This window comes from Heterodontus francisci, chromosome 17 (assembly GCF_036365525.1).
Source record: "Heterodontus francisci isolate sHetFra1 chromosome 17, sHetFra1.hap1, whole genome shotgun sequence".
NCBI lineage: Eukaryota > Metazoa > Chordata > Chondrichthyes > Heterodontiformes > Heterodontidae > Heterodontus > Heterodontus francisci.
In genome coordinates this window covers 15,962,005-15,987,112 of record NC_090387.1, presented here as the reverse complement: position 1 = coordinate 15,987,112, position 25,108 = coordinate 15,962,005, and the positions used below count along the sequence as shown (strand labels likewise).

General features: G+C 42.2%; 1 protein-coding gene across 5 annotated transcripts in view; it reads right to left on the bottom strand.

The window, feature by feature from the left end:
- Positions 1 to 25,108, bottom strand: part of mafa (MAF bZIP transcription factor a) — a 366,266-nt gene that overhangs the window by 239,973 nt on the left and 101,185 nt on the right. For 2 of the 5 annotated variants that reach the window (XR_010976646.1, XM_068049090.1), the window contains one exon: positions 103 to 176. The exons of 2 other annotated variants lie outside the window; for them this stretch is intronic. Coding sequence is in view for 2 of the 3 variants with exons in the window: in XM_068049090.1 (XP_067905191.1) it covers positions 103 to 176 (74 nt within the window). In the remaining variant the exon portion in view is untranslated. Of the gene's footprint in view, positions 1 to 102; positions 220 to 25,108 lie in introns of all 5 variants that reach the window. One more of the 5 variants, XM_068049092.1, reaches the window with a different exon arrangement.

Sequence of the window (25,108 nt, the reverse complement as noted above, 5' to 3'; positions counted from 1 at the left end):
AACACTCTGCTGCTGTAACATCACAAAAAGAATAATAATGGTTTATTCTGTTGACCCCGCCCCCCCCCCCCCCACACAATGCCACATCCTGAAATTACTCACCCACTCTCTTGTGTTGGCACCTGAAACCATCCAGGGGCTGTTGCCCTTTAATCACTCCCCAAATGTCCTTTACTCTGGAGGTTAAAGAAAAAAGAAAAGACCACAAATGCTGAAAATCTGAAATAAAAAGAAATAGAAAATTCACCGCTTGTCACTCAGGATCTGAAATAAAAAGGTTCATGACTCCAACGGGACTTTGCATCAGAACCGATCTGACACACAAACCGTTTGTCTGCCTCTGGATACTGCCTAGCCCACCATCTCCTGCTTTTATTTTGCGTAATTTATTTTATTGTATTCCAGCCCTATTACCCTTTGTGCTGGTTTAGAGAAGCCTGGCTCTCTGCTGAGATGATGTTGGCTATCGCATTTTTATTGTGTTGATATGTATTTACCAAGTAGAATTATACATAACAATCATATAACTGAAAGTGTAATGCTTGATGCTCTCTGTCTTGGGTTTAATTCTCTTGCAGTGATAGTGTTAGTGCAAAGTCCTGCTGGTTTAATTGATTCAGATTCAACCTTGAGATAATTTATAGTCTGTTGTAGTTTACGCGAGTTAATAACATGTTGAAAATTCAATAAAAAGTGTACATATAAATTTCATGTATTGCTCGGTTTCTGTCTCACCTCATGACAATTCTTTTTAATCTGAAGTGTCAATCTCTACCTAACCCATCTCTTACCCCAGCCAAATAAAGTCATCATCATTAGTTCAGCTGATGTGTACAATTGGAAACATTCAGACTGTCATTTCAAATGACGATCACTCGCTTTGCATGCAACGTTTTAACATCAGACCCTCTTTGACTTGTGGATTACAGGACATATTTGACAAGATAGAAGAATTGGCATTGATGTGAGATCTCTTTTTTTTCTCCTCCAACCTCCCCACCTCCACTCTACCTTTCCCTTTCTGATATTATTTGAGGGTATTGCTTGACAGAACACTCTAGTCCTTTCAGTAACTTGCCAAGGTGTCCATTCTTCAGCTGTGAGTTGACACTGTCAGTGCCATTGCCTATTTGACTGTGAAGGGCAGCTTAGTCCCAACGTGATTACGTGTGCTCAATGACGTCCACACATGACTGAATTTCTGATCTCCCACCTCCCCCACCACCTTGGAAACAACATTGGAAGCCTCTGCTCCCAGCTTTCAAAATAAGAATCTGGCGATCTGCTCGATTAATTTTCATCATCACATTGCTGGAGAAGCCATGAACGAAGAAAATCGCATGAGCCCTTTCTATCATATGTAACAACAGCAACATCTCTGTATGTAGCACCTTTAAAGTCGTTAAACATGTCAAAGTGCTTCACAGGGGCATTATTAAATAAGATTTGACACTGAGCCACTTAAGGAACTATTAAGGCAGATGACCAAAACCTTGGTCAAAGAGGTAGGTTTTAGGGAGCGTCTTAAAGGAGAGAGTTAGAGAACTTTAGGGAGGGAATTCCAGAGCTTAGGGCCCAGGCAGCAGAAGGCATGGCTGCCAAGGGTAGAGTGGTTAAAATTGGGTATGTGAAGAGGCCAGAATTGGAGTAGCGTGGAGATCTTGCAGGGTTGTAGGGCTGGAAGACATAACGGAGATAGGGATAGGCAAGGGAATGGAGGGATGTGAAAACAAGGATTACAATTTTAAAATCATGGCGTTTTGATCAGGAGCCAATGTAGGTTAACGAATACAGGGGTGATAGGTGAACGAGTCTTGGTGCAAGTTAGGGCACAGGCACCAGAAATTTGGACGATTTTAAGGTTATGGGGAGTGAACGATAGGCAGGCAGGCAGCCAGCCAGGAGTGCATTGTAATAGTCATGTCTAGAGATAACAAAGGCATGTATCAGAGCTTCAGCAGTAAATGAGTTATCGAGACATTACAGCAGAAGGAGACCATTTGGTCCATCGGGTCCATGCTACCTCTCTGAATAGCAATCCGATCAGTTCCATTCCCCAGGCCTATCCCCATAGTCCTGCAGGTTTATTTCTCTGAAGTGCCCATCCAATTTCCCCTTGAAATCATTGATTGTCTCTGCTGCTACCACCCTCATAGGCAGCAAGTTCTAGGTCAGTGCCATGCATTGCGTAAAAAAGGTCTTCCTCACAACCTCCCTGCCTCTCTTGCCCAAAACCTTAAATCTGTGTCCCCTAGTCCCTGTACCATCAACTAATGGGAACAGCTTTTCTTTGTCTACCTTATCCAAACCTGTCATAATCTTGTACGCCTCTATCAAATCTCCTCGCAATCTCCTTTGCTCCAAGGAGAACAATCGCAGCTTCTCCAACCTAACATTGTGGCTAAAATCCCCCATCCCTGGAACCATTCTGATAAATCTCCTCTGCACCTTCTCAAGGATGCCAACATCCTCTCTAAAGTGTGGTGACTAGAACTAGACGCAATATTCGAGTTGTGGCCTATGCAGATCTTTATACTTTATATTGCCTCTCCCTATCCCTTCTGCCAAAATGCATCACCTCACACCTCTTTGTATTAAATTCTATCTGCCACTTGTCTGCCCATTCTGCTAACTTATCTATGTCCAGTTACAGTTGATTGGTATCAGCCTAACTGTCTGCCACACCTCCAAGTTTGGTACCATTGGCAAATTTTGAAATTGTACTCTGTATTCCAATATCCAAGTCATATATATCAAAAAAGGCAGTGGTCCTAGCACTGACCATTGGGGAACACGACTATCTACTATCTTCCAGTCTGAAGACAACCACTTACCACAATTCGCTGTTTTCTGTCTTTAAGCCAATTGGACACTGACCCTCCTATTCAATGATTCTCAATTTTGTTAACCAGCCTTTTATGTGGTACTTTGTCAAATGCTTTCTTAAAATCCATAGACAACATCCATTGCAGTCCCTTCATCAACGTTCACTGTTACTTCATCAAAAAATGAAATTAGATTAGTCAAGCATGATCTGCCTTTTACAAATCCATGCTGGCTCTCCTTAATCAACTCAGACCTCTCCAAGTACCTGATTTTTTCCCCCTGAATATTGTTTCTAAAACCTTACCCACCACTGATGTTAAACTGACAGGTTTGTAGTCACTAGGAATACCTTTACACTCTTTCTTGATCAAGGATGTCACATTTGCCACTTTCCAATCCTCTGGCATCTCCCCCACATCTAGGGAAGATTGGAAGATTATAGCAAGCCCTTCTGCTATCTCCACTCCCACTTCTTTAGAAACCTGGGTTTCAATCCATCCAGACCAGGCAACTTATCCACACTAAGCCTTTAAAGTACATCCTTCCTGTCGATTTTCACCCGATCCATTACCTCTACCATCTCTGCTTTGACCGATATTTTGTCATTGCTGGATCTGGTGCTTGGGAATGAGGTGGGCCAAGTGAACCAAGTGTCTGAGGGGAAGCAATTGGGTAAGAGTGATCATTGTATCATATGTTTTAGATTAGCAATGGAGAAGAGTAAGGGACAATCTAAAGTAGAGGCCTGCTACCCGACCCGCACCCGACAGGACCCGACAACATGTGTCGGGTTCGGGTCGGGTCGGGCCCATCTTCAGGGTACAGCTTTCGGGCTCGGGTCGGGTTGGTCTGAGTCCAGGTCAAGTCGGGTCAGGTCGGGCTGGGCTGGACACACACGGTAAGTGCTCTGCTGGTAAGTATTGAAATTTAAAAAACTTATCTGAGCTGTGAGTTCGGGACGAAACTGAATCTGTGCAGTCAGCAAGTGATGTCACTATGACATCATCGCGCATGCACTGCAGCTTTGTGGAGCTTCCCAGTCGGAAGATAAGTAAAGGGATGGTCGGGTCGGGCTCGGGTCGGGTCAAGTCAGGGCGGGTTCGGATTGGGTCGGGCTCGGGCCAGGTCGGGCTCGGGTCCGCTGTGGTTCGGTCGGGTGCAGGTCGGGTTCTTTTTTCCCGACCTGAGCAGGCCTCAAATCTAAAGTAGAACTTCTAAATTGGAAGACGGTTAACTTTTCCTTAGTAAACACCAATACGAAGTACTCATTGAGTATTCTACCCTTTCCCTGCACCTCTAAGCAGATATTACCCGTGGTCCCCAGTAGGTCTCACCCCACCTCTTACTACCCACTTACTATTTGCATTCCTGCAGAAGATTCTTGGATTCCCTTTTATGTTGACTGACATTCTCTTCTCATATTATCTCTTTATCAGTCTGATTTTCCTCTTCACCTCCTCTCTCAACATATTGTATTTGGCCTGGTTCTCACTTGAAGAATTTACCTGACATGCATCATACACCCTCTTTTTTTGTTTTATCATAATCTTTATCTCACTCATCACCCAAGGAGCCCTGGCTTTGCTTCCATTAACTTTTGCCCTTGTTGGAATGTACCTAGCCTGTACCTAAAGCATTTCCTCTTTAAAGATCACCCATTGTTCCTGTCAGTCTTTGGTTCCATTTGACCCTGGCTAGATCCCATCTCATTCCATTGAAGTTAGCCCTCTTCCACTTTAGATTGTCCCTTGCTCTTCTCCATTGCTATTCTAAAACATTTGATACAATGATCACTCTTACCCAAGTGATCAGACACTTGGTTCACTTGGCCCATCTCATTCTCCAGCACCAGATCCAGCAATAACTCCTTCCTAGTTGGACTGAGAATATACTGGTCAATGAAGTTCTCCTGAACACAGGAGAAATCCTTCAGAAATCCTTCCTCCCCCTTACCCTTTACTCTAACAATATCCCAAATGGTATTTGGGTTATTAAAGTCCTCCAATATCACCACTCTATAGTACTTGCACATCTCTGTAATTTCCCTGCAGATTTGCTCCTCTATCTCTCTCTCACTGTTTGGAGGCCTACAGAATATCACAGTAACGTGATCATATCATTTTTGCTTCTCAACTCTAACCAATCGGATTCTGTCTTTGCCCACCCAAGAATGTTCGCCCTTTACAGCACTACAATATCTTTCCTAATCAGTATTGCCACCCCACCTCCCTTTTTTTCCCTCCCTATCTTTTCTGAACACTTTGTATCCTTGAATATTAAGTGCCCTCACTATTTTTAGCCACATTTCTGTTATTGAGACTACATCATATTCCCACACGGCTATTTGTGCTTGGAGCTCACCAAGCTTATTCACACACTTTGTGCGTTTACATACATGCATTGCAAATCCCTCTTTGTATTCCCCATGGTCCATCTTAGTCTGCTCCTATCTAATATGGTACTACTTCCTTCTCTAGTACTATCCAACACTCTTACTCCTCTATGCACCTTATTCCTCTTTTCTACTATATGCTGGTGCTCATCCCTCTGCCAATTTAGTTTAAACGGTCCCCACCAGTGAGCACATTGTTCCCAGTCCTGTTGAGGTGCTACCTGTCCCTTTTGAATAGACATGTCATGTTTCAGACCAGGTCCCAATGTCCCAGGAATCTGAAGCCCTCCCTTCTGCACCATGCCTTAAGCCACGCGTTGATCCTCCCTATCTTCCTATTTCTACTCTTGGTAGCGCTTGGCACTGGGAGTAATCCATAGATTACTACTTGCAAGGTCCCACTTTTTAACTTTCTCCCTAGTTCCTGAAAGATCTCTCCCTTCCCTTTGCTGATACATGGCTGGAATCGCGTGCTGTTGTGGAGGTGGAAATAGGGAGTCCTTGTTTTGGTGTAGCTATATAGCCAGAAGCTCATCTCGTGGTCAAGTACGACACCCAGGTTGCAAACAGTATGGTTTCGCCCCAGACAGTTGTCAGGGACAGGAATGGAGTCAGTGACTTGGAACAGAGTTTTCATAAAGCTAAGTTCATAAGCTTTCATAAAACTAAATTGCTTGACCTAATATCATAAGCACAGTCAATCAATTATTCTTATTGTCGTACTTTCTACATAAGACAACAGTCTTTGCCAGTCATTACTCATTCTGCATAGACATCTAAAACCCTCTGAGTCACCTTTCAGTGACTGCGTTCATCTTTTAATGTTGACAATTTTGCATTCAGATCCATTTAATCTCATTTATTTTGAGTAAGAGTTATTATTGTTGTTTAAATGTTATTTTTAAAAAGCATGATCCGCATATATGAAATCTCTATTCATTTGGTTGAGGGTTTGCCATCTGTCTTATTTTTTTCCCTGATAAAATCTGGCCGTCGCTCATGAAAACCACCTTTTCCATGCTGAGACCAATGCAGTCATCAGTGCCACAACATTTTAATAATAGTCAAACGTTTGTTCTTTGTTCGCAAGATGTAAACACCTCAATGGAACAAGCCCTCAAACCACCTTTCAGAAACCATATGAGAATATCAAAACAAATGTCAGACTTTTCCGGAACTTTCTGTGGTTGATACGAGAGACCCAGCTGAAGTGACATTTGCCTTTTCCTCATCTGTTGTCCTTGCATTTTGTCACCTCTATCGCGTTGCAGTGACTCTTCCCTGATTGTAGTGCTGCAGAGCAATGCATGGCTTCAGATCTGACTGCATGCCACTTTGCATCAAGCTTCAGTATCAACCCTAGGATATTTAAAGCATTTAAGTGAAGCAATGAAATATTAATCTTGTGATCTGCTAAGTCTCTTTAAAAGGACAATTGTGTTTTCCTGAGTGCCGTGCTTTGCACAGGGGGATGGGGAGAAAGGAGGAGAGAGAAGATGAGACTCCCTACCCTAGCTGTTGTGATGCATGATGAATCTAATCCCTGTTGGGGTAAAATGTGCCTCCAGTCAGAGTGATTTAGTATTCTTGAGGTGAAGAGGTACATTACAGTGTGGAATGATTTATGATTTTCATCAAACTGACATGAATCAAAGTTGCCTGCTGTTCATCCTTTCAGATTATGGTCGAAAGGATATAGTAAAGCCTGGATTGAGAAGATGTCATTTGTCTTATAAAACCAATTCCTTGCATGAACCATGTACCCCAAATATTCAATCTGCTGAGGCAAATTTCTGCAAAGAAAGGTCATACAACCCATAACAAAGAACAAAGAACAGTACAGCACAGGAACAGGCCATTCGGCCCTCCAAGCCTGCGCCGATCTTGATGCCTGCCTAAACTAACACCTTCTGCACTTCCGGGGCCCATATCCCTCTATTCCCTTACTATTCATATATTTGTCAAGATGTCTCTTAAACGTCGCTATCGTATCTGCTTCCACCACCTCCCCTGGCAGCAAGTTCCAGGCACTCACCACCCTCTGTGTAAAAAAACTTGCCTCGCACATCCCCTCTAAACTTTGCCCCTCGCACCTTAAACCTATGTCCCCTAGTAACTGACTCTTCCACCCTGGGAAAAAGCTTCTGACTATCCACTCTGTCCATGCCGCTCATAACTTTGTAAACCTCTATCATGTCGCCCCTCCACCTCCTTCGTTCCAGTCAAAATAATCCGAGTTTTTCCAACCTCTCCTCATAGCTAATGCCCTCCAGACCAGGCAATATCCTGATAAACCTCCTCTGTACCCTCTCCAAAGCCTCCACGTCCTTCCGGTAGTGTGGTGACCAGAATTGCACGCAATATTCTAAGTGTGGCCTAACTAAGGTTTCTGTACAGCTGCAACATGACTTGCCAATTTTTATACTCTATGCCCCGACCGATGAAGGCAAGCATGCATAACAGTATCCATCTATACATAGAATATTCAAAGCAGCCTGGTGCTTTCTATAAGAGACCTCTCAAGGCTTCAGAAGCACAGAAAGCATGATGTTCCACTGAGTATTTGTTCACTTTGTTCATGCTTATCCTCAAAGCTTTCAGTTCTATGTCTGATAGTTATCCATCTCTTTTTTTAAGGAATTAATCTATCTGGCTGGGGTTTTCCATTCGGGTACTTCCCGATGTATGGTTTTACCCAATTAGCCTGTTTAGTTAAACATAAAAGATCCCATACTCCCAGTATGATGGCCAATATTTGTCCCTCAATGAATATGTTCAAAAACTAATAAAATGGTCATTTATCTCAATGCTGTGTGCAAATTGGCTGCTGTTTTTGCTTACACAAAACTGTAAAAATACCCTTCAAAAATAATTCTTTGACTTTGGAACATCCTGAGCACATGAACGATGCTATAGAAATGCAAGTTCCTCCTTTCTTAACAGTTCAAAATTTTACGTGGAAAGCCTTTCTATCTCATTAGAGGACCCCATTAGGCGAATAGTGTGTCCCCCTCCTATTTCCGAATTTTCTGAATTCCATATTCCTTTTAGAAGTGGTCCATTGTGTTTCCCTTTGGTAAATATAATGCTTTTTTTTTTAAGAAACAGTTTGTTCCAGCATCATCTGAGAAGAATAATGGTCCTGGCAAGCTGCCCTTATAGTGTGGTTTAAAATGCCCCTGACATGACCTCTTTTTCAATATAAAACACAGTTTATTAAAAGAAAAAGGCAGTTCGACCACAAGGATTTACAAATAGCTTGTTCAAAGATTCTACCTTTCGCAGCTGTGGACCACCTTGTAAGACTGTGCACAGTACATTTAAGATGTTAAAGTGTGGCCTCGCTGTTATTATTATAAAGCCTTCAAGAAGCCTATAATCTTATATCTGATGTAATAAATAAGTCAGGGATGTGGAAAGATTTTGGAGATATGCTGCCTGACCTGTTGAGCATTACCAGCATTTTCTGTTTTTATTTCGGATTTCCAATATCTGCAGTATTCTGCTTTTGGCCCATTGAAGCTCATTCCCCATTCTTCCATTATGGCTTCTAACTGTATTTTCCATAAACCTGGCACTGTTGCTTCTATTACCATGCTTAATAGTTTATTACATTGCAATATACCATTGGCAAGAGAAGGTCATCTAGCACATCCATCCAATTATCCACTTTCTTTCTTGTGAGATAGCTCTATATCATTTACAAAATGTCACAACCATGAATCCCTTCAGAAGCGAGCACTTTGCCTGTTTTCTTTTGCAATCCCTTACTGTTTCTTCCATATATTGCTTATCCTTTTACTATAGAATTTCTTTCTGAAACACATATTTACATTAATTTTTCTTGTCTGGAACATAACCAGTCTGGTTCTGGAATTCAGTATATATTGGAAAAATATATCTGTTTCCAACTTACAGAATCTCTTCATAATCTGAAGAACTTGGATCAAGTCTCCCCTTAGTCTTCACAGAGAAAAATCCCTGTGGGGAAAAGGTTGTCTTTATAGCTCAGTCTTCTTAGTTCTGGTATTAATTTTGTATCCTTCTTTGAACCCTTCCAGTAACACAATTTCATTCTTGAAGTAAGATGACAAAAACTGGACACAAAAATGGGATACAATTCCCCAGATCTGGGAATACACTGCCTGAAAGAGTGTTGAAGGTAACTGCATATATACTTGAAAATAAAAATATTGTAGGGCTATAGGGAAAGAACAGGCAAGTGGGACTAATTGGATAACTCTTTTAAAGAGGCACAACAGGCCAAATGGCCTCCTTCCGTTCTGAATGTTTCTATGTTTCTGTTTCTGTGCTGTATAACTCTATGACTCTATGATTCTATATGGTCTCATCAAGGCTTGATGAAATTTAAAAGGTTTTTTTTATTCGTTCCTGGGATGTGGGCATCACTGGCTAGGCCAACATTTACTACCCATCCCTAATTGCCCTTAAGAAGGTGGTGGTGGCCGCCTTCTTGAACCGCTGCAGTCCATGTAGGGTAGGTACACCCAGAGTGCTGTTAGGAAGGGAGTTCCAGGGTTTTGACCCAACGACAGTAAAGGAACGGCAATATAGTTCCAAGTCAGGATGGTGTGTGGCTTGAAGGGGAACTTGCAGGTGGTGATGTTCCCATGCATCTGCTGCTCTTGTCCTTCTAGGTGGGAGAGGTCGCGGGTTTGGAAGGTGCTATCAAAGGAGCCTTGGTGCATTGCTGCAGTGCATCTTGTAGATGGTACACACTGTTGCTACTATGTATTGGTGGTAAGGGAGTGTTTGTGGATGGGGTACCAATCAAGCAGGCTGCTTTGTCCTGAATAGTGTCGAGCTTCTTGAGTGTTGTTGGAGCTGCACCCATCCAGGCAAGTGGAGAGTATTCCATCACACTCCTGACTTGTGCCTTGTAGATGGTGGACAGGCTTTGGGGAGACAGGAGGTGAGTTACTCGCCGCAGGATTCCTAGCCTCTGACCTGCTCTTGCAGCCACTGTATTTATATGGCTACTCCAGTTCTGTTTCTGGTTAATGGTAACCCCCGGATGTTGATGGTGGGGATTCAGAGATGGTAATGCCATTGAATGTCAAAGGGAGATGGTTAGATTCTCTCTTGTTGGAGATGGTCATTGCCTGGCACTTGTGTGGCGTTAATGTTACTTGCCACTTATCAGCCCAAGCCTCGATATTGTCCAGGTCTTGCTGCATTTCCACACAGACTGCTTCAGTATCTGAGGAGTTGTGAAGGGTGCTGAACATTGTGCAATCAGCGAACATTCTCAATTCTGACCTTATGATTGAAGGAAGGTCATTGATGAAGCATCTGAAGATCGTTGGGCCTAGGACATTACCCTGAGGAACTCCTGCAGTGATGTCCTGGAGTTGAGATGATTGACCTCCAACACCCACAACCATCTTCCTTTGTGTTAGGTACGACTCCAACCAGCAGAGAGTTTTCCCTTTGATTCCCATTGACTCCAATTTTGCCAGGGCTCCTTGATGCCATACTCGATCAAATGCTGCCTTGATGTCACGGGCAGTCACCCTCACCTCACCTCTTGAGTTCAGCTCTTTTGTCCATGCTTGAACCAAGGCTGTAATGATGTCTGGAGCTGAGTGGCCCTGGCGGAACCCAAACTGAGTGTCACTGAGCAGGTAATTGCTAGGCAGGTGCCACTTGATAGCACTGTGAATGACACCTTCCATCACTTTACTGATGATTGAGAGTAGACTGATGGGGTGATAATTGGTCGGGTTGGATATACCTGGGCAATTTTCCACATGGCCGGATAGATGCCAGTGTTGTAGCTGCACTGGAACAGCTTGGATAGGGGTCCGGCAAGTTCTGGAGCACAGGTCTTCAGTACTATTGCTGGAATGTTGTCAGGGCCCATAGCCTTTGCAGTATACAGTGCCTTCAGTCATTTCTTGATATCATGCAGAATGAATCGAATTGGCTGAAGACTGGCATCTGTGATGCTGGGGACATCAGGAGGAGGCCAAGATGGATCATCCATTCGGCACTTTTGGCTCAAGATTGTTGCAAATGCTTCAGCCATATCTTTTGTGCTGATGTGCTGGGCTCCTCCATCATTAAGGATGGGGATATTTGTGGAGCCACCTCCTCTAGTTAGTTGTTTAATTGTCCACCACCATTCATGACTGGATGTGGCAGGACTGCAGAGCTTAGATCTGATCTGTTGGCTATGGGATCACTTAGCTCTGTCTATCGCATGCTGCTTACACTGTTTGGCATGCAAGTAGTCCTGGGTTGTAGTTTCACCAGGTTGACACCTCATTTTGAAGTATGCCTGGTGCTGCTCCTGGCATGTCCTCTTACACTCTTCATTGAACCAGGGTTGATCCCCTGGCTTGATATGCCGGGCCATGAGGTTACAGATTGTGGTTGAGTACAATTCTGCTGCTGCTGATGGCCCACAGCGCCTCATGGATGCCCAGTTTTGCATTGCTAGATCTGTTCAAAATCTATCCCATTTAGCTTGGTGGTGGTGCCGCACAACACGATGGAGGGTATCCTCAATGTGAAGGCGGGACTTCGTCTCCACAAGGTCTGTGCGGTGGTCACTCCTACCAATACTGCCATGGACAGACGCATCTATGGCAGGCAGATTGGCGAGGACAAGTCTATTTTTCCCTCTTCCGAAGAAGGGTCACTGACCCGAAACGTTAACTCTGCTTCTCTTTCCACAGATGCTGCCAGACCTGCTGAGTGATTCCAGCATTTCTTGTGTTTGCATTTTTCCCTCTTGTTGGTTCCCTCACCAGCTGCCGCAGACCCAGTCTAGCAGCTATGTCCTTTAGGACTTGGCCAGTAGTGGTGCTACCGAGCCACACTCGGTGATGGAGATTGAAGTCAGAACCCAGAATATATTCTGCACCCTTGCCACCCTCAGTGCTTCCTCCAAATGGTGTTCAACATGGAGCAGTATTGATTTATCAGCTGAGGGGGGGCAGTAGGTGGTAATCAGCAGGGGGTTTCTTTGCCCATGTTTGACCTGATGCCATGAGACTTCACGGGGTCTGGAGTTAATGTTAAGGACACTCAGAGAAACTCCTTGCCCACTGTATAACACTGTGCCGTCACCTCTGCTGGGTCAGGACATACCCAGAGATGGTGACGGCGGTGTCTGGGACATTGTTTGTAAGGTTTGATTCGGTGAGTATGACTATGTCAGGCTGTTGCTTGACAGTTCTCCCACCTTTGGCACAAGCTCCCTGATGTTAGTAAGGTGGGTTTTGCAGGGTCAGGTTTGTCGTTGTTGTTTCCGGTGTCTGGGTTGATGCCAGGTGGTCCGTCCGGTTTCATTCCTTATTGGCTTTGTCGTTGTTAGATATAACTGAGTGGCTTGCTAGGCCATTTCAGAGGGCATTTAAGAGTCAACCACATTGCTGTGGGCCTGGAGTCACATGTAGGCCGGACCAGGTAAGGATAGCAGATTTCCTTTCTTAAAGGGCATTAATGAACCAGATGTGTTTTTATATGGTTATTGTTAGTCTAGCTTTTTAATTTCAGATTTTTGTCAATTGAATTCAAATTCCACCTTCTGTCATGGTGAGATTTGAACCCATGTCCCCAGAACAATATGCTCGGTTTCTAGTCCAGTGACAATACCACTACACCACTGCCTCACTTAAAGTTGCCTCTTTTGATTGATTTATTTTACCCTTTGCAATGCAACCTGATGTTTTATTTGCATTCTTCATTACCTGAAAACATTGGCTAATTATCATAATGACCTATCCAGTAGGATTCTAAAATCTCTCTCCTTGCCTCACAACTCTGATTGTTCCCCCCGAATACACATCCTGTGTTAACTCCTCACTCTCCAAATCTCATCACTTTGGGTTTAAAATTTCCCGAGGGATTCTTCTGATTTCCTTAAGTAACTTCTGTGGAAACCATCAGCGAACCAGCTCAAACAGCCGCTTAAATTGTTTCTCCAGGAATATCAGCCACCTCTGTTGAATTTACAGCGGGAGCTTGGGAGAAACCCCATGGAAATTTTCCCCTTTTATCTTTACCTCAACTGCATCTGCTACTTATCAGTCCACAAACCTGGCGTCTTCAAATTCTTCTGAATTTGTTCTCATCATTAGCCTTCTCACATTTTGGTATCATCTACAAAACTGGGCATCTTTGAACTGACTCCTGTTTAAAAGGTTGTTTATGAAAACCATAAACAGCAGTGATATCAACAGTGGGACTCCAGAAACAGACTGTTTCTCAGATATCTTCCATTCACTTCTATACATTCTGTTCTTTCTTCTGAATGCATTTTTTCATCCTGTCAATATATTTCTATCCCATGGGCACAGACCCTGTGTAGTAATCTTTTATGTACAACAGTGTCAAACACCTTTTTAAAATCAAAATAAATAACATTCAATATCTTACCTTTAGCGAGGTCAATAATTTCTCTGAAAATATGGAATAATTTGTCAAATAGGACCTCCAAACCCTAAAGCCATGCTAGCTGCCTTTGATTACCCTATGCCTCTCAATGTGATTGCTTGCAACATTCCTCAACATTGCTTTAAGTAATTTTCCCACAATTGTGGTGATACTTATCATTCTGTGTAAGAAGGTATTTGCTTGATATCTATTCTAAATTGACTTTACACTAATTTTCATTGATTTGCTCCAGTACTAATTTCTTGCCATATTTTGAAGTAATAATCTGTGTTAACCTGAAGATTAATATTGCATATGCTACAATGCCATGTCTCCTTAACCACCTTCATTCTAAACTGTAAAGGCTAAATTTCCCTCATTTTCCCTCAAAACTCATTCTCTGTGTACATGAAATCAGTCTTGTACTTTTCTGTGTTCTTTCAAGTCCAGTTTTATCTGTTCTGTAACTGATTTTCTCACCCTCCCTAATGCAAGGATGCTGAGGCTAATTGTCATAACCTTTTCACATGTCAACAGCAACTTGCATTTTCGAACACTTTTAACATTGTAAAATGTCCTGAAGCATTTGGGACATAAGGAGCCTTACCAAACAGTATTTGGCACCGAGCCATATTAAGGAGATATTAGGACTGGTGATCAAAAGCTTATACCAAAGGCATTCAAAGAAATTCTAACCAACACGATGCTACAGTTCAAAACACTCCGTCCTGAGCAATTAGTGGAGTTATGTGCAAAATGTTTAAAATTAATTCTTCCAAAGCCTAAAAATAGGCACACCAGACATTTGATGCATCGCTTTTAAGGCTGTTATTGTCACTATTTCTATGGCTAACAATGATGGAACTTTAGGGTCAGGATAGCTTTGTCAAGTGGAAAACAAAAGTTGGAACGTTGATAAAAGAAGGAACTTGCATTTACATAGCACCTTTCATGGCCTCTGGACATTCCAAAGTGCTTTACAGCCAATGAAATACTTTTCAAGGAAAGGTGGCAACCAATTTTATGCACATCAAGCTCCCACAAAAGCCATGAGATAATGACCAGATAATCTGTTCTTCAGTGATGTTGGCCAACAGTTAAAAATTGGCCATGACACTTGAGAGAACACCCTTGCTCTTCTTCACATAGTGCCATAGAATTGTTTGCACCCCCTGAGAGAGCAGACAGCACCTTGTTTTAATGTGTCATCTGAAAGATGGCCTATCCAACAGTGCAACACTCCCTTGGCACTGCATTGGGAGTTCTAGCCTAGATTTTGAGCTCACGTCTCTGGAGTGAAACTTTAACGCATAACCTTCCAGCTCAGAAGCAAGAGCCTGAACCATAGATGACACAGGAGTTGAACAGCAATTAAAGTATGTTAAGTGCTTTTATGGAAGTGAGTTAGGAAGCATTGTTTGTTTGCCAAATATTCGGATACAACAAGCCAGTTTGCCTCATGAAACCGCCATCATCTATCATCACCATGATTAGTACAATAAGCAACCTTTTGGCTGTTTTTCCTGAAGTGACAGCTCCTCTGCACCTATAAAGCTTTGTGAAAGTTTTGAAAATGTTTGGAAAGATATAGAGAGCAAAGAAATGGGGGTAATTTTAACATTGGGTAATGGTGTCCAATGATGTCAATTTACACCCCACCTGATTTTCCCTTCCAATTACTTCAATAGAAAGGCAAATCAGACATGATGTATAATTGGCGGTCAATTCGATATCACCCATTGTACACCCTCTCACAAAGTTAAAATTACCCATAGTGTATCTCCAAAGTTGCCTCCCCTTCTGCTGAAGGCACTGGTGTATTGGGGCATAGTCCCACAACTATTCATAAGTGAATGTCAATAGGCTTTTCAGTCATGGTGTGCATTACAGCTAAGACTGTTCCTGGCCTCACCTGACTTCCATACATGCTTTCAAGCAGCAGCCAAGTGGTCAAGAGTCGGAACCATGACTGACTGTTCTCTTCCTTAGTCCAAGGATAATGAGACCAATTGTCATGTCATCAACAGCTCCCCAGGAGGTTTGCTCTCTCAGCACATACTGACCGGCATACCTGTTACTTTGGTTCAAAGTACATCTCAGTGCCATGCCAGGCTTTGAATCTACCAAATGAGCCATGGAGTAGCTTTACCCATAATTTTAGTTTCGTTTAATCAAAGGATATGGAGGCACTGGAAGAGGTACAAATAAGATTTACAAAGACGGTACCACAACTGAGAGGTTATTACTATCAGGAAAGACTGACCAGGCTGGGGCTCTTTTCTGGTGAAAAGAGGAGGGCTGGGGTGACCTATTAGAGGCCTTTCAAATTATGAAGGTATTTGACAGGGTAGATGTAGAAAAGATGTTTCTACTTGTAGGGGAGTCTAAAACTAGGGGCCATAAATATAAGTTAGTCACTAATAAATCTAATAAAGAATTCAAGAGAAACATCTTTACCCAGTTAGTATGTGGAACTCACTACCACATGGACTGGTTGTTGCAAATAGCATTAATACCTTGAAGGGGAATCTAGGAAAGTACATGAGGGAGAAAGGAATAGAAGGTTATGCTTATAGGGTTAGATGAAGCAGGGTGGGAGGAGGCTTGTGTGGAGCATAAAAACCAGCATAGACCAGTTGGACTGAATGGCCTCCTTCTGTGCCATAAATTCTATATAAAAATTTATGTCAGGGTAACCCAGATGGCCCAGACAAGCAACTCCGAGTGTACAAACCAGAGGAAAAAGAACAGCTTTAGAATCCTTACAGGCATTTAAAACAGCCTCCTTTGAAAGTCCATTATAAATCATTGTTTGTTTCTCTGGGGAAAGTTAGCAGCTCAGTGTAGATTGCTGCAATGGAAAGCTTTGCTCTGTGCATTTTTGATTTAGTACACTTTGTTAAGAAAAATAGTTGCATAAAAGTTTGTTATTTTTACACAGAAACAAAATCATTCGCAGCAATGAAACAGTGAGAAGAGTAATATTATGAAAAGAATGAGTTTGGCACAGAAAGTAAATTCTCCTTAAACTGAGGATAACCACATTTAGTCAGTCGGACCTGTACATTAAGCACCTTGACAGCCAAAAGCTTTACATTCATGAATACGACTTTTCTATTAGCAAGAACATCTTCCTCCCATCCTGCTCAGCCTCACATTGTTCAAATCACATTAACTCCCACTTGGATTCAATGACTGGGATAGTCTTCTTCTGCTTCCCCCGCCGAATACTTTAGAAAGGAGTGCGGGGGGTAGGACTATGAAAGGATTCAATCATTCGATGTTAGAGGTGAAGTTTTCAGACTGCTTTAAAGGAGACAATAAAGACATAACTTTGTGGAACGAGGTTATTGAGAAGACGGACTGGCAGATTGGTTGAAGAGATCAACAAGGCCCCAAAAGTGGTTCTCCCAATTTCCCACAGAAAAGGCTAATAGTTTGAAAATCAGGAACAGCTCCCTTGCAGGTGAGGCTCTGTGCCAAAAGCCTCATCTAGTAAAACACATCCTTTGGAGTAGGAGGCAATACTTTCAACATAACGTAGGAGGGTCAGCAACCAGAAGATACATAGATTTAAAATAATTGACAAAAAGCACCAGAGGGGAGATGAGAATTTGTTTGTAATGCAGCGTGTTGTACCAATCTGGAATGCAGTACCTGAAAGAATGGTTAAAGCAGATTCAATGATAACTTTCAAAAGGAAAATAATTTGCAGGGCTATGGGTAGAGAGCAGTGAGGTGGGACTAATTGGATAGCTCTTTCAAAGAGCCAGCACAGGTACAACTGGCTGAATGGCCTCCTTCTGTGCTGTATCATCCTATGATCCTATGATAAAGTACTCCTTCCACCTCTTTTAACTTTGATCATTCACGACCTGCCCTGTCGGACGTCCACACTAATCAGACAACTGCTTAGCAGACATCGAATACGGTTCCAGTCAGCGAGTGGCTGCATTAGAAATAACACGGATCAGAATTCTTTCTCAGCAGGTGGCAACTATGCTGGCAACCGTGTACATTCTGTGAGGTGGAAATATGATGTACAAGCACACGGACGGCTTCTTTTTGAATAGTCATAAAATCAAAGAATGATTTGTGTCTAAAATTTCTAAGTTATTAGTAACTTGTGCCTTTGCCAAAACTGTAACTTTAGGCTCTGGCTTCACTCAACGACAATGGGATATTTTAGATTGTGAGTGTATTAGACCTTTGGGAAGCTCTTTGATATAGGTGCAAATTAAATTTTTTCCTATTTCAGTTGATGTCTGATCCTCTTTATCACACCCATGATGGTTCAATTGAGCAAAGCTTCAGCTTACTGGGAATTAAGCCTTGCAAACTTGGAAGGTGCCAGGTTTGATGCCAAGTCCTTGCCACGTTAACTGATCTCAGCTGAGGTAGCAATAAAGGAGCTACCATTGGAATCAGTGCCCACGACTACGCAAGGGGAAAAATCAACAGCATTGCTGATTGTTATCTGGTGAACTCTGATGTAAAATATGTGTGCACAAATGCCAGGTAAGAACAGGATCAGGCCCACCTGAGAAGCCACCTGTTGACACACCTTGTGGAGGCTCATACCAGAATAACAACTTGCTGAGGTTGTAGGAGACATCAGGCACCCATGGAACCATATACCAGCCTTAGCTATTGCCTTTAGGGGAGAAAGTTGATGGGGCTGAAAGGAAGAGCTTGCATTTATATAGCGCCTTTCTCAACCTCAGGATGCCCCACAGCACTTTACAGTCAATAAATTACTTCTGTACTTTAGTCACCGTTGTAATGTAGGCATCCAATTTGTGCACAGCAAGTACCCACAAATAGTAATGTTATATTGGACAGATAATCTGTTTTAGTGATGTTGATTGAGGGATAAATTCTGGCCAGGACACCTGTGTGAGCTCCCCTGGCTCTTCTGAGAAATAGTGCCATGGGATTTTTTTTACATCCAGCTGAGAGGACAGACGAAGCCTGGGTTTAATGTCTCAATCGAAAGACGACACCTCCAACAGTGTAGCACTCCCTCGGCACTGTATTGAAATGTCAACCTAGATTTTGTGCTCAAGTCTCAGGAATGGGACTGTGAACTAACAACTTTCTGACTCAGAGATGAGAGTGCTACCAACTGAGCTGTAGCTGATGTGGATGGATAAATAAAATTCCGGGAACTGGGTGGTGCTGCAGGTTAGACACTGGCCTTTTAGTATTGCGATCTAGGTTCAAATCCAGCCTCAGCCTATATGGCAAAAGCCTCCTCGTTTTGCTACTGTAAAAGTTCTATGTGAAATGGAGCTTAAGCAGTCTCAATCTAAGTCCAAGTAGGCATGGTCTTACAATATAAAACTGTCTCAATTTACCATCAATTAGCAATCTCTCATCACAGAATAACTGGTGTGGGAAATGGAAGAAATTGCCTTACTGGTACAAAGCAGGTTGTTTGCCTGAGGCTGGAATTCAGGCCTGTTGTTTTAGAGAGGCATAGAGTGAGCTGTACTCTGCATTGGTCTGTGCTATACCTAACTTGGGTTTGCTTGAGCCAGACGCTGGGATGCTCAAAAAGGATTCCATTTGCCCAAGCACTAAAATCCTTCACCCTTAAAGAGCAGAAATTAACGAGTAAAGCATTTTTAAAAATTGTCAGTTTATTGAAAGTTCTAAACTAATGAAGCCTGAGCTGGATGGTTAATTACAACTGCACACTTTATATCCTTCAACTTTGTGCAGAAACAACATTTGTGACTCGATCTGCCAAAGGTCACTGGTCAGATTATAATGGTAAAATCATAGTCAAAGACTAAGATTTACTGCATGGTTTTCATGCCAGGAGAGGTGGTCAGGCTGTAGAAGTGAGGTAAGAAAAGGAACAAAACTGACATTATGTTTGCTTTCTGCCCCGAAACGTACAGTGTATATGGCAGCGGATAGATCAGTAAAGGTCGTAGTAAAATCTTGCAGCTGGATTACAAACCTGGCTCATTTTCTTTCCTGCTGGAATTGGTCCTATTTATTTACATTTAAAAACCTGTCGACTCAGGCAAATAGCCACAGTTTGAGACGGTGGCACTTAAATCAAGGTGGCTAGAAGGACAAATGTCATTGTATCCAAATACATTCAAAATCTAATTGCATGTCCCTGGAATTTCCTTAAAGGGACAACATCTCTGCTTCTATTATTTTTCCTTCCCCAGTCTTAAGCCTCTTGTTAGCGCTTATAAGAAAGAAAGACTTGCATTTATATAGTGAATTACACAACCTCAGGCTGTCCCAAAATGCTTTATGACAAATGAAGTAATTTTTTGCATTGTCATTGTTGTAATGTAGAAAACGCAGCAGCCAATTTGTGCACAGCAAGCTCTCACAAACAGCAATGTGATAATGGCCAAATAATCTTTTTTTTAAGTGACATTGATTGAGCAATAAATATTGGCCAGGACACTGGGAAGTACTCCCCTATTCTTCTTCAAATAGTTGCCATAGAATCCTTACATACAACTGAGAGAACAAACGAGGCCTTTACATAATGTGCCATCCAAAAAACGACACCTGTATCAGTGCAGCGCTGCCTCATTTTTCAAGTAATTGTTCTTACATTATTCCTAACCCAACTATAGTCTTCCGTGCATTGAAAGCAAGATGTATCAAATTGTTTCCTATTTTAACTCACTTAATTCCAGGACCTCTGGACCGTGGAACCCTTTAACTCTTTCTGTCTTTCTTTCCTTCTATAATCTTCAGACATTTAAAAGCCAACCTTTATTTTTAATCACCTACTTATTGCTACTTCACTTACCTTGTCGTCTCTTCCACTGTTGGTGGTTTCCTGCACTATGAGCTTTGGCCCTTCACCTAGGTTTCTCAATAATTGATGGTCCTGTCACTTTTCTGCATCAGTGTGCATCTCTGGCTGTTATCATCCTGCTTACCACAGGGGAATGGGCAGCCAGACAGGATATTCGGGCCAGAGCTCATGGCTATCAATGATCAATCTATTCCAATAAAGGAATAGAACTCCACTAGAATTTAAAAAAATATATTTTTGAATCGGGAGATGGTGTCAACGATTGTGGAAAACAGAAACATATAGGGAAGAAATGAGATTAATAAATAGCATACATAATAATGGTTGGGTAAAATTTCAAAGTGTTTCTGTTTTTTAGTTAAAGACCATTATTTGGTACATTAACTAAGTTTACAAAATCATAGAATGATACAGGATAGAAGAAGCCCTTTCGGCATATAGCGCCTGTGCCGTTCTTTGAAAAAGCTATCCAATTAGTCCCACTCCCCTGCTCTTTCCCCATAGCCCTGCAAATATTCCCTCTTCAAGTTAGAGGTATTTCATTATATATTGGTGATTGGATGTTCTGGTAAGTGCCTGAAGATTATTTAGTGATTTTCTTACAATTAATATGCTACCCAGTGCCATTGAGTGTCAAAATGCAGAGTGCACTTACAGTCACAATGGGTTCCTTAACTGGCCTAAAACAGACTAAAGCTCTGCGTTAAATCAAAACAATATGTAAAACGTACCAGACAGTGATTAGTCATTTGAGTCTCAGACATTGTAAACCATGGGAGCTTTGCTTGTATGGGTTATTATATGACATGAGCCCTTAGTTAGATTAGTTACATTACTGCTTTGTAATCACTCCTAGGCTTCCATTAACTGATGAATATACATCAAGGCCCTTTAGGTAATTTTGGCTCTGGCTACAAAATTTCCAGCTGTGAATCCTGACACTATTCTGCCATTTCTATAGAAAAGCCAGTTAGTCTACCAGTTGCAACAAGGTATAGTAAGGTATAGCAACAAGGGAACAGTTATGCAAATACAAGTAGGTTGAAAGAAGGCCACTTTATCTTTGGGTCTAGTTAATGCCCGTAGTTGCTCAAGCTGTGGCATCCTCTGCCTCGATTAAATTATTGTCAGTAACTCTCAATCATTCTGTTTAAGCCATTCACAACAAGAATGAACTTCCTTTCTAGAGTGAACGTTAAACCCTCACTAGCTCAGTAATACTTACCTTACTGACAGCAAGCAGATAACACCCTTTCCAGAATGCACCCTTCAATATAACACTCTCCAACAGGTAAAAAAATATATAAATCCTTTCGATAAGACACCTCTCACACACTCTGACAGACAACAGTGTATTACATCAACTCTATAACACCTCCTCACTGATACATAACAAGTATATAAAACACTCTCTATAACACAACCATTACTGTACACTCACTGATAAAGAATCGATATATAACACCCCGATATAACACACTACTCAATATAATATTCTCTGATAGAAAACAAATACATAAACTCTTTCTATAAGATCCTCCCCCACCCTATCTCTGTAATCTTCTCTAATGGTTCAACCATTCTCCCCGCCCACCCCGGAGCTCATGCATTCCTCTCCCTTTGCCCCCATATTGGCAGCTATGCTTTTAGCTGCCGAAGTCCACTCTGAAATTCCCTCCACAAAGTCCTCCACCCCTTCATCTCTCTCCTCTGCAAGACCCTCCTCAAAGCACCCCCTCATTGAAAAGCTTTTGCTTATTACTTCCTTCTTTGCTTTGGCATCCAATTTTCTTGTGATTACACTTCTGTGAAGTGCTTTGGGATGTTTTTCTGCAGCGAACACTGGCAAGTTTCCTGCTGTTTGATCAGCTAGACTCACTCCACCCATTTAGGCTTTGGCCTGTAGGATTATCTGGAGCTGAGTTGGAAGAATACCAACTTTAGTAGATCAGGCTGAATGTTTGATTAATAACAATGTCCTAGGGTACAACTGATCTGCCTGGCTTGGTGACTGAATTAACCAATTTCCCACAGTTGATTTGTTTCTGAACTTCTACCACCACCTATACCATCTTGGAGCCGCCATAACCCCAAGGAGACCCTGCCTGTCTTGCTCCCCCAAGGAAAAAAGTCATTAGACCACTGAGAAGCACAGGTTTGAGCCCTCAATAGGATCATTGACTCTTACAGCACAGAAGGAGGCCATTCATCCCATCATGCCTGTGCTAGCTCTGTGAAAGAGCTATCCAATTAGTCCCACTCTCTTTCCCCATAGCCCTGCAATTTTCTCCCCTTCAAATATTTACCCCATTCCTTTTTGTAGGTTATTATCAAATCTACCCTTCCAAGCAGTGTATTCCAGATCACTGTCAAAAAAAATCTCAGCATCTCACCTCTGGCTCTTTTGACAATTACCTTAAATCTGTGTCCTCTGGTTACTAACCCTACTGCCACTGGAAGCAATTTCTGTATTTACTCTATCAAAACGTTTAATGATTCTGATAGCATCTATTAAATTTAGCTCGATGGACACCAATTACCAAGAGCTGCCTAGAGCAGTATGGTGGGAAATACAACTCACCATCAAACATGCGAGTGCATTGTCATCATGTACACAGCAAGGCCATGTACCACACCCTAATGAAATATTGGCTCTGCCAGTTAGCAGTTTAGAGCTTTGACAGGGAGCTGCTTGCCTCCCTGCAGCTCAATCATTGTAGGTACGAAAACCTGAATATATGAGGAGGTGTCCTGATACCTGGTCCCCAGATAATGTTTTCCATCAATTGTCATCTCAAATCTCACAATTTTTTCTACTGTAGGATAGACATCTGACTTTCGCCTAGTGAAAAATGACATGAATTGAATGCTGTTTGACATCCACACATGCAGAGTTTGATTCAGAAACATTGCCTCAGCTGCTTTAACTTGCTGTGCGTGTGGGCCATGAAATGGTCAGTAACTTACTGATCTTTGTTTTGAGGGGGTGGTTGTGGGGAAGAGATATTTACCTATATTAGCTGTATTACCTAGCTCCCTGTTTGAACTGCGAGAAATATAAGCCAAACAGCGATGAGCCAATCAGTAAAAATGCGCTACTATGAATTGACAGCAGACAGCACGCAGGCCCTTCCTGCCTTGCGGAGCACTGCACGGGCATGAGGAGTGTTTCTGTGTTCAGCAACGCATGGAGTGCACTGCTTGAGGCAACCCCTTAACCTTTGCAGGGATGGAGCGCAGCACCTGAACAGTGCATCTTGTAAACTTGTACATGATGTCATACGGATGGTTTGCGCTGTTCATTCAATCTTGTTTATGTGCGACTTGAAGGTTGATGGCTGTAACAGATTGTGATGGCAATCTCCAGTGCATACACTGTGTTGCCTGCCAGCTCTGATAATGTCATTCATCTCTGGCGTCGCCCTGGTGATTCGCTTCACATAGCAGCAGCTCATGCTGATGGAATGTGCACCACAGCTCCCTTGAAAAATATCCCTGAACCGGTTGACAGTAAATACATTACAGAAATTAACCTTTAGTTTTGGGGGGGAAAAGTTATTTTTTTTTCCAGTACTAAAGCCTGGAATGAGTCCACGGTCTGATTTGGGCTGTTCTTTTAAATTTTAGTTAACCAAAAGAGAACATGAATGAAAGGGGTGGAGTTGCCTTTCTGGGGAGTTCCAGGCAGGCTCAGTTTCAGGAATTCATATCGGTTTGCTGGGGAAAGTTTGTATTGTAACAGATTTCAATGTCCTTGAAATGATGCAGTCAGATTCTGTTGCTAGGACATTTAACACATTCACATGCAATCCCATTTCTGTTTCAACCCATTTAAAACAAATGGGTTAACATTTCTAATTAGCATACAGTACAACTGCAATAATAGTGCAAAGGGTCATTTCCTGGGGGGGGCAGGAAGAAAAGTGGTCTCCTTGATTTTACTAAATCTGCAATTAAAGAATTTGTTCTTGCAAGAATGGTATCCTTTTCAGAAGCACCATCAGTGACCGCAGTGTCAACTCAGTATTACCTGCCAAATGGATGCAGTGCCTCCCCGAATATATTTGATGTAGATAACTGATATAGGAAACTAATTCGTGCACCCAATCTGTGCCTTCTGTATTTTCTGTCTTTCTTTATCTGTCCCTCTTCCTTTTTAAAAATATTGCTATAATCAGTTACGTAGCACCACTCGAGAAGCTAGGATTGTTCTCCTCAGAGCAGAGAGGTTAACAGGAGATTTTGAGAGAGTTGCTCAAATTTATGAGGGTTTTTGATAGAGTAGATAGGGAGAAGCTGTTTCCACTGGCAGGAGGGTCATTAACTAGAGGACACTGATGTAAGATAATTGGCAAAATATCCAATGGGGAGGTGAGGAGAAATTCTTTGACGTAGCTAGCTAGTTCTTATGATCTGGAATGTACTGCCGGAAAGTGTGGTGGAAGCAGATTCAGTAGTAGCTTTCAAAAGAAAATTCGATAAATACTCGAAAATGAGAAACTTGCAGGGCTATGGGGAAAGAACAAGGGAGTGAGACTAATTGGGTAACTCTTTCAAAGAGCCAGCACAGACACAATGGGCCGAATGGCCTCCTTCTGTGCATGATTCTATGATCCCTGAACCTTCTGTGCTCTTTCCTGATCCAGTCCTGTTTTAATCATGACCTCTCTGTTCTGATCTTTTATATG